The sequence below is a fragment of the Pelecanus crispus genome, chromosome 11 (genome assembly GCF_030463565.1).
Source record: "Pelecanus crispus isolate bPelCri1 chromosome 11, bPelCri1.pri, whole genome shotgun sequence".
Taxonomy (NCBI): domain Eukaryota; kingdom Metazoa; phylum Chordata; class Aves; order Pelecaniformes; family Pelecanidae; genus Pelecanus; species Pelecanus crispus.
Window position 1 is genome coordinate 23733768 of NC_134653.1, and position 10058 is coordinate 23743825.

At 69.0% G+C, this 10058-nt stretch overlaps 1 protein-coding gene across 1 annotated transcript; it reads right to left on the reverse strand.

Moving 5' to 3' along the window:
- Window positions 1-2703: 2703 nt before the first annotated feature.
- On the reverse strand, window positions 2704-8388 carry LOC104025931 (GAS2-like protein 1). Its single transcript, XM_075719067.1, has 5 exons — window positions 7744-8388; window positions 5563-5670; window positions 5212-5308; window positions 4564-4891; window positions 2704-3970 (listed from the first exon to the last, which is right to left on the reverse strand). Exons 1-5 carry the CDS (start codon window positions 8386-8388, stop codon window positions 2704-2706), a joined length of 2445 nt encoding a protein of 814 aa, XP_075575182.1.
- Between the last annotated feature and the right edge of the window lie 1670 nt (window positions 8389-10058).

Genomic DNA, 10058 nt, shown 5'->3' on the forward strand with positions numbered 1-10058 from the left:
ATGGGGGGCTGCTCTCCTCCTCCCCTATGTGCCCACCACCCTGCAAAAATCCACCTCCCCCCTGGCACTGGGTCTTGTGTCTGCCCAGGGTGGTGTTGGGGGAAGGGTTCAGCACTCTTCATCCCTGGGAATAGCACCCCAGGGCTCATTCTGAACCTGTTTGGGGCCAGTCGGCACCCAGAGCACCGTGGAGTTGGGTGGCTCTTGCTCCAGCTCCCCCTGGAGCCCTGGCTTCTTCCTTTCTCTGTGGCAGCTCCTGCCTGTCCCTGGTTTTGTCCCTTGGTTCAGGAGAGCCCTGGGTGAGCTCCTGGCCCTTTGGAGAGGGTCTTCCTCCACACACCCCCCCCCCCCCCCCCCCCCCATTGGAGCTGTTTCCAAAGGTCCCAAGAAGCCTGTACTTAGAGGTGCAGTAAAAGAAGGGCTTTTCTAGCCTCTGCAGTGGGGTGGGGAGGGCTCTGAGCATCAGCTCACACTGCCCTTGGCCCCCCTCTGCCCCCCAACCTGAGGCAGCTGCCCCCCTCCCCAGCCCACGGCTCCCTCTCCTCCCCACTGTTGCCCATGGGTGCTGGAGAGGATGTGTCACCTTTCCCTGCAGTGGCAGTACTCCTTTCTCCCCTTCCCCCCAGAAATAAAGCCATGGGTCACCCCTAACTGGAAGCATTGGGTGCAGGAAATACCTAATATATAAAATAGAAATATATTGTATGTTCACTTGTTTTAAGCGAACGTTGAATAAAGGTGACATCTGCCCACGGACCTGCTGTTGAGGGGTACCCCAAGCTCGGTGCCTGAGCCATGGCCCGGTGATCCCTAGGGAAGCAGGATGCTGTGAGCTTCCTCTCAGCAGGGTGGAGACCAGCCCTTGCCGGGGCTAGTGGCTATGGCCTTTGGCTCGGCAAGGCCTGAAGCAGCAAAATGCCTGGAGCTGGGCATGCGGCCAGGGGAAATGGGGCTGGGCGCCTCTTGGGGACAGGATGGTCCTGGGGGAGGTCGAGTGGCAGCTCTCGGCCCTGCGCTCCGCTCCTGGCTGGCGCTGGAGCCACTGATGGCTCCGCCAAGGCCTACGGCAGCCCTGTACCAGTGCATGGTGCCCAGTGCTGGGGGGTGCAGGGCCCTGTCCCAGCCCCTGAGCCCCTCCTGGTGTTGGGGATGAGTGCAGGCTCCCTGGGAGGTGCAGCTTGTCCCCATGGGGTGACACCCCTGGCCCCGGCACTGGTACCAGGCACCCTGCGGGCTGCTGGCACCACTCCAGTCACCTGGCTGGGCACCAGCACCCTGCTGGGTGCTGGCACTGCTCCAGGACACCCCACGGGGCACTGGCACCACTCTGGGGCTGGACACCAGCCTCGCTCCAAGGGGAGATGCATGGCGGGCACCTGGGGACTACGGTGGGGGACAGGATAGGACTTTGGAACCCCAAAGTTGAAGCAGGAGGGTCACCACCAGTGGTATAGACCCCATGGCGACCCACAACCTACCCAGCCCTCAGCCACCTTGGGCAGCAGCACAGCACAGCCGTGCCCCTCGGGCAAGCAGCTCTTGGGTGAAGGCTCTCAGCCATGGGGTGCTTTTGCTCCAGACAGCCCTGAGAGCTGTGGGGACCTGGAGGGGTCCCAGATGCAGCCGAGGAGTCCCCATGGCTGCAATGGGGTGCAGAACTTCAGGGCTGGCCCTCACCCCAGCTCTTCCCTCCACTGCTCCTCACCATCTTGAGACCCCCAGCCTCACAGCCCTCCTCCCTTGGGCTTGGGGGTCTCACATTCCCCCTGCTTGCCACTGGCTGCCCCTCAGCAGGTCCCAAACCCCCTGGAGGGTCTTGCCCACCAGGACAGACGACTGGACACAGTGGGTTCAGTTCCATTGGTCTTTACTGGCTCGGGGGAACGTGCAGGGCTGGAGGGGTGGGGGCTCCAGGCACAGCCCCGTCCTGCCTTAGGGACATCAACACATACTACAGACACAGCTGTGGCCAGCCAGGGGATGATGGGTGCTGGACAGGAACAAGCAACCCCCCGCCCCAAAATACAGGTTGTGACAATAAGCTGCATGTCCCCAAGTCATCTCAGATGTGGAGGGAAGAAGAGGAAGAGATGAGAGATGAGAAAAGAAGAGAAAACAAGAGGAGAAGGCAGAGGAGAACATGACATGAAGAGAAGGCAGCCAGGAAGAGGAGAAGGAGGAGGAGGACATGAAGGGGAGATTACATGAAGAGGAGATGACAAGAGGAAAAGGCCAGGAAGAGAAGGGGGAGAAGCAGAAGGCCAAGAAGAGATGACAAACAGAGAAGAATGACAAGAAGAGAAGACGAAGAGAAGAGGAGACAAAGAAGAGCCAGCTGCTTTCCAGCCCTGTTCCCAGGCAGCTGGGACCCAGCTCTCTGCTCTGGCCACCACCACTGTGACCATGCCGTGGCCACCCCCCACGGAGCTGCTCTCCACAGGGACCGGGGCGCGTCCAGGGCCCTTTGCACCTGGCTGGGGCCAGGGGCTCCTTGCAGAGCCCAACCCCAACTCCCAACAGTCACCAAGTGAAGGAGTCCCGGCTCCCTGGCCACCCCAGATCCGTGGCCATCGCCTGGCCAGGGCCTCTCCACGCAGGTGCCATCACCAGCAGCAGCTCCAAGATGTCCCCCGGGGTGGCCGGGGGGTCCTGGGGGGCTTCTCCCCATTCTGCCTGCCACCCACGGCCACTGAGCTGGGTGTCTCATGGCCAGGCGTCCTCGTCCAGCCCCTCGTGCTCCTGCGGGACCCAGGTGGGCTCCAGGAAGGAGGAGAGGACGCTCTGCAGAGCCCCCCAGGGCTTGTGCTCCCCAGGCTTGGGGCTGCCGGTGGAGGGCTGGGGGGGGGCTGCCCCATAGCCCCGCGGGGTGGGGATCCTGGAAGGCTTCTTGTGGGGCTGCGTGTCCAGCCGGGGCTTGGCCCAAGGGCGCAGGGGCGGCGTGGGGAAGGAAGGCACCAGCTCGCGGACCCCTGACACCCCCGGGGCGCCGTCCACCATGGCAGGGGTCTCTTCCGTCTCTGTCAGCTCATCCTCCCCCGGCACCCAGTCGGTGTCGGACTCGGGGCCCCCCCGCGTCTCCCGGGCATCCCAGGAGGCCAGGAAGCAGCTGCTCTCGTCGGAGGAGCTGGAGAGGGCCAGCCGGCGCCCCGTATTCGCCATTTCAGGGGCCGCCGGCGGCGGGGGGCCGGCCCCGTTCCCGCTCCGCCGGCCGTCCTCGGCGGGGAGGCCGTGCTTGCCGAAGACGTTGAGGGAGGACGAGGAGGAGCTGGAGGAGCAGTAGGCCGAGTCAGTGGCGTTGCCGGGGGGCGGCAGGGGGGACACGGCGGGGGTCTCCCCGACCTCCAGCTCCTCCATCATCCGCGTGTTGGCCAGGAACTCCTCCTCCAGCCGGCGGAAGAGCTGCTGCTCCTGCCCGGGCTCCAGCCACAGCGGGGCCCGCAGCCGCCGCGCCAGCTCCTCCAGCTCCCGCTGCAAGGCCTCCCCGGCCCCGCCGCCCTGGGGGCCCTCCCCGGGCACCCCCACCCGCCGCCCCCCCACAGCCTCCCCCAGGGAGGAGCGGCGCGGGGTGGGCGCGGGGCTGCGGGCGGCGGGGCGGGAGGGGGTCCGGCTGCGGGCAGGGCTGCCGGCCCGGGAGGGGGTCTCTGCCCGCGCCCAGGAGTGCTGCCCGTCCCGCCGGCGGCTGATGAGCAGCAGGGGCTGGGGGCCGGGGCGGCCATGGCTGCGGGCCCGCGGCGGGGCCCGGCCAGGCCCGTTGGGCACCCGCGAGCGGCCGCGCTCCTCCGGAGCCGCTCGCCCGCCCGGGGAGGGTCCGGTGTCGCGGGGAGGCTGCGGGGGGACCCCCCGGCTGGGCTCCCGGCGGCGGGGGGTGCCCCCGTCCCGCGGGCCCGGGGGTCCGCTCTGCGCCGAGGAGGCCGAGGAGTCGCTGTCGCCCGAGCAGCGGCGGGCGCGGGTGGGAGCGGGGTCGCGGGCCCTGGGGGGGACACGGAGAGGAGGCTCAGGGGGATGGGGGGGCCGTGCACCCCCCATCGCACCCCCCACTGCACCCCCCATTACCCACCCCTGTTGCACTCCCCATTGCCCCCCACTGCATCCCCCATTACTCCCCTCGTTGCCCCCCTGCCAATCATCGCGTAGAGGGCGTGGCTACCACAGGCCCCGCCCTACCGCTCGCCCTGCGCACTGCGCCTGCGCGCCGGCAGCGGCGGGAAGAGGCGGCGGTGGGGGGGGGGGGGGATGTGGAACCCCACAGCCGCGACCCCCAGAGCACGGGTGGCGTGGGGCGGGGATGGGCCGGGGCTCACGGGGGAGGAGGCTTTTTCCCCACGGCAGGCCCCAGCCCCACGGGGCTGCCGTGGGGCAGAGGCCTTGCCATGAGGGTGAGGCCTGCCGTGGGGCTCAGGCCTTGCTGTGGGACTGGAGCCTGCCACGGAGCTGAGGCCTTGCCATGGGGCTGGGCCTGGGAGGCAGTGGGGGTTCCCCAGCTGGGCTGGGCTTCCTTCCTCTGGCATAGGGCAATGGCCCACGACCTTCCCCCCCGCCAAGTAGCACCCATGGGTGCCCTACCTGGGCGTGCCGGCTGCCCGTGGCTCAGCAGGGTTCCTCGAAGGGCTGGCAGAGCCAGACAGGGGGGTCAGGCCCCCACGCGGGGGCAGCCCTTCCTGCTTGGTGCCGGATGGTGGCTTCGGGATGCTCGTGTCCCCAAGGCCCTTCGGCTGGTGGCCGCCCCGCTCCGTCCTGGCGTGGCTGCTGTCCCCCCCGCCTGAGGCGGGGCCGGCTGTGCGGGGGCGGCGGGGGGTGCTGGGGCTGCGGGCACGGGGCACGGGGGAGAAGCTGCCGGGAGCTGGTCTTTGTGGGGAGAAGCCTGGGGCACGGGGCTGGGGCAGGCGGTGAGCTGGAAACAAATGCCAGTGGGTCAGGGGAGGCATCCCTTGCCACCCACCCCCTCCCTCACATAGTGCCAGCACCCGAATTTTCTGGCCAGGGTTTCCCAGGCTGTGGGTTAATCGTGTCGGGAATTAATTTGGTCAAAAACCCGCCTTTTCTCCCCCAACTGTTCCCATTTCAGCCGGATCAGCACCTCGAGCAGCCCAGCCCCAGGAAAATGAGCCCCACAGAGAGCTGCAAGCTGTAAAACGCGGTGAGGTGGGGTGGCACCGGCTGGGGGGTGGTGGGTGGGTGTCCCTGGGCCCTGGTGCCCCCTTGGGCACTCACCAAGGGAGGAGCAGCGGCACGGGTCGTGCTTGTCCAGGTAATGTTCCAGTGTGTCCCAGCCGCCGCCGACGCGCACCATCACGTGGCTCCTCAGCACCTGCGGACAGCCCATCATGCTGCCTGCCCTGTCCGCTCCCTGGGACATGGCCAAACAGGGACCACTCCCGGGGGGGGAACAGCTCCCCAGCTCCCTGACATGGGGCAGCTTGTGGGGAGTAAATTCAGCTCGGGGCCCGCCCCACCACAGGGTCCCTCAGGACAGGTCCCCACCGCGCCAAAGGGCAGGGGAAGGAGGAGAGGGGTGTCCTGGCAGGGGGATGATGGGGTGAGAGGTGCGGCGGTGGCTCTTACTCGGACGAAGATGAGGGTGCTGGAGTCGCCCACTTTGTATTTGCCCTCGGAGACCTTGACCATGGGGAACTGGGAGGGGCAGGAGCAGCAGCTCAGGATCTCCCGCACCTGCCGGCAGAGGGGAGAGGTTGGTGGGGCACAGTCCACCAGCCATAGGGCCGGCCCCTATAGATGGGTGGAGGGGCTGCAGAGACCCCATGGAGGGGAGGAAGCAGGCTCAGTGGGGGTGCTGTGCCCCCCCCGGCCCGGCAGCTCCCCTTCTCCTGCCTGTGCTTACCCCTGCGGGAGGGGGCAGGCCCATGGGCAGCGCGCTGCCTGTACCTGCCAGGAAGCAGCTGGGTAGGTTTGTGCGGGAGCCCGAGCCAGCAGCTCCCACTGCAGCCCCAGGCAGTGGGGAGCACCCACAGCACCCACACACAGCGGGAGAGGGGCCTGGGGGGCTTCCCACAGCCGGCCACCCCTGAGCAGGCTGAGAACAGGCACAACTCACTTTGTCTGCCACCAGCCCCACTCCCTGGAGTCTGCCCGCTCTGGGACCCCCAGGTGTGGGGAGCTCAGAGCCGCCCCAAAACTGGGAAGGAGGAGGAACCTCCCCCCACCCTGCTAATACCCAAACCACGGGGGATTTGCAACCCCCCCCCCCCCCCAAGCACCCCACTATGGGGCAGGGACCTCCAGCGCCCCGCTGCACCCCACAGCCACCAACAGAAAAGGGTTAAAGCCCCATTTTTTTTTTTGGCGCCCCCCCCCCCCCCAACTTTAACATCTGGCACTGGTAGAAAGCTGAAGGGAGGGTTTAGGGGTGCCAGCCAGGGGACCCTCATGGCCGCAGGGCTGCTGCAGCTGCCTGCCCGCCAGCTGCCGGCCCTGGCCGCGGCCTGGCCAGGGCTGACGTCAGGGATTAGGCAGGGAGCCATGGGGGGACGTGGGGACACAGCCGCATCCTGCCCTGGCCCGGGGGGACATGCAGCGCCGCCTCCCTCACCCCTAAATTTTGGGTGTTTTTATAATTCCTCTTTTTTTTTTTTCAGTTCTGCCTTTGTGCCCATCGCAGGGGTCCAGCCAAGGCAGGATCCGGCCGCTCCGGTTCCCATCCGGGGCAGCAGCTGGGTGGCGAGGTCAGCCCTAACCGGGGAAACTGAGGCACGGGGCGGGGGGGGGGGCTGCAGTGAGGGGGGCCCTGACCTGGCTGCCATCCGGGGGGGATGTGGGGAGCAGCCGGGCCGGATCCGGCACCATCAGGCTCCTCCCCGGCTCCAGTGCTGCCCATAAAAGCCGATGGCGAGGAATTACGCAGCCCGGAAAAATGCAGCCGGGGTTGGCAGCACCCGGCCAGGGGGGCTGGGGGGGGTTTGGGGGGGCAACAGCGGCGGGGCGTGGGGGGGAGCTCTGCAGCGGCACTGGGTGGAGGGGGGGTGCAGGATGCTTCCCCCCCCCAAATATGGCGGCTGCGGGAGTTTGTGAGGAATCAGGGTTTCAATTAAAAAAGGGCTTTGAGCTTAGGGAGTCGGGGAGGGCAGGACCCCCGCTCCCGTATTAATCCGCTGCCTCGCACGTGGGCCGGATCCTGCACCCAGCCCAGCTTTAATCCCTCCTGAGCCTCCTGGCCCCCGGGGTGGTCCCTGCACCCTGGTTTGTGGAGCCCCCCCCCCCCCCCCCCCCCCCTTCTCGACACCCCAAATTGTGGCTGTGAGCAGCGGGGATGCCCCCATGTCCATCTGTCTTCCCCCAGGAACACCAGCCCCGAGGCGCTGGGAGGAGGGCCAGATCCGGGCAGGAGCAGGGTGCTGGGTTGGGGACCACTGTGTCCCCCACCCCCCGTGGGGAGGAAGTAGCAGGGGCAGAGCCACCACCCGTGTCCCCCCTGTGATTATGGCCACGGCCACCAAAATAACCCGTCCTGACATCCTGACGTCAGGAGGCTCCACAGGGCACGGGGCCTGGCTGGGCGGCCGAGGACCTCCCACGGGCCACGGAGAGCCTGGGTGGGTGGAGAAGGACGGCCCATGGGTGGACAGAGAGGACCTCCCACAGGCCATGAAGCACCCTGCGGGGTGGACAGACGGGACCTCCCGTGGGCCGTAGAGACAACTGGGGCCTCCTGTGGGCCACAGAGCAGCCCGTTGGGGGGCCGGTGGGGCCCTCACCCAAGCGCGGGGCTCCCAGGGGAGCGCGTCTCACCAGCTCATCCAGGTTCTTCAAGTCGCAGAGGGCGATGGGCCGCGTCCTGCTGGGGTAGGTGGGTGCCTGGGGGTCCTGGCTCTCCTGGTGTGTGCCCAGCACGCCGAGGGCCATTTGGTCCCTCATCTCCTCCTCGATCTCCTCCTCCATCTGGATCAGCATGGGGGCCAGCATGCCAAACTTGGAGCCCCTCCTGGCCACCTCCAACAAGCAGAGGACAAAGTTCTTCTCGTTCTTCTTCAGCACCAAGTCATTGGTCTCGAACATGAGGACGTCCTGGATGCCGAGGTCCTGCCGGCACCACTGGATGAAGTTGGAGATGTTATCCCGGGCGATGAAGGAACCGGGCATCACATTCTTGGCCTGGAAGATGACCTCATTCTGGGGGACACGCATATGGGTGGCTGCCTCGGGGTGCCGCTGCTGGAAGTCCAGGGCGATGCGGTTGACGTTGTTGGCGTGGCGGCAGAGGTGGCAGCCCGTCTCCAGGCTCTCCAGGAAGGTGTCCACCTGGATGTCCAGGTCGTAGAGGGTGTTGAACCACTCAGCCAGGTCCTCCTTCATGGCCTCCAGGTACTCCTCGCTGGAGCGGAAGGGACGGATGCTCTTGGAGGCAGCCGACTGGATGTGGCTCGGGTCGGCCATGGCGAGCTGCCTGCCTGGGGCGGGGTGGGGGCAAAGGGTGCTGTTACAGGCAGCTGTGGGCAGGCAACACCCCACAACCCCCAGCCTGCCCCCCACCAGCGGCTCCTCCCCAGGCAGAATTTGGCTGCCCGGTGTGTCATCCCGCCCCGGTGACCCCTCCGTGCCTCAGTTTCCCCCAGCCCTTACCCATGGGCAGGAGGGGCACCACCACCATCTCCAGAACTGGCCTCTCCCCTGCCAGGACCCACAGCACGGGCACCCCCTGGCCCCCCCCCTCGTGCTCCCTCCATCCCCCGGCTTAGTGAGCCACTTGTCACCGGTGCCCCAGGCCCCTGCTGTGGGACTGCGCCAGAGAGGACACCCCCCACCCCCCCCCCCCAAAGCTGCCCAGTCACGGTGGGTGTCACCGTCCCGGGTGTCACCACCGTGGGAGCTGGTGAGACCCCGAGGGACCGTGGTGACCAACCCCTGGTGGCTGCCCGGTGTGGGGGCACTGGGCTCCGCCATTGGGGGGGGCTGCGCCCGGGGGGGGGGGGGTGGTGGTGGTGGTGGTGTTACAAGAGCTGGTGTCACCCCCCCCCCCCCCACCCTGCTGGGTGCCCCAACCCCACACCCTGGGGGGGGGGGGGGGGGTCCCTTCCCTGGGCGTGTCCCTGCCGCCGGGGGTGGGGGGTGTGTGGGGGTGTCTCTCCACCCGGGGAGGGGGCTCTGCTAGGGGGGCGGGGGGTGTCTATACCCGGGGTCCCCCTTCCCTTGCGGGGGGGGTGGGGTGAGGTGTCTGTTCCTCGGGGGCCGTCTCCTGCGCGGGGGGGCCGTGCCCCGGGGCGGTCTGTCCGTCTGTCTGTCTGCCGGGGCGGGGGGGGAGAGGGTCAGCACCTGCGAGGCAGATGCCGACGTGTGCGGGAGGCGCGGGGGGGGGGGGGGGGGGGCGCACACGACACGGGTGGGGACACGCTGGGGGGCACAGGCCCAGGGACCCGACACCCCCCCCCCCCCCCAACTCCCCGCACTCACCGCCGGCTCCGCGCTCCGCTACCGCCGGGCCGGGCCGCGCCGCCCGCCCGCTCCCCGCTCCGGGCCGGGCCGCGGCTCTGAGCGCCGGGGGGGCTCTGCCGCCGCCCGGCTCCGCGCAGCCCCCGCCGCCATCGGCCGCCGGGAGCGGAGCGGAGCGGAGCGCGCCCGCCCGCCCGCCGCAGCCCCGCGCTGCCGCCGCCGCCGCGCCCCGGCCGGGAAGTTGGAAGCGGCCCAGAAAGGGCCGGGACGGGAGCGGCGGGCGGGGGCGGGCCGACACGCGGGACACGGACACGGGGGGGGGGGGGGGGGGGGGGGGGGTAGGGCGACACACAAACGCAGGGACGCCCCTCGCTGTGATTTGACACGAGGGGGCCGGCGCCGCATACGCTCCGGGGACCCCCCCACCCCCTCCCGCCGCAGCGGGGGGCAGGATCGGCCCCCCGGTCCCCGGGGGACACTGCGGGTGCCTGCGGCGGGGGCGGCTCCCGGGAGGGGGTCGCGTCCGGCCCTGCCGAGCGAGCGGGGCGGGGGGGGCGGCGGCGGCGAGCGCTGCCCCCGAGCTGCGGAGGGACCGGCCCAGCCCCGGCTCCCGCCGCCCTGCGGCGCCATCCCGGGGGCGCGGGGCTGCCCCCCCGGCCAGGGGTGCTCCCAAGAGA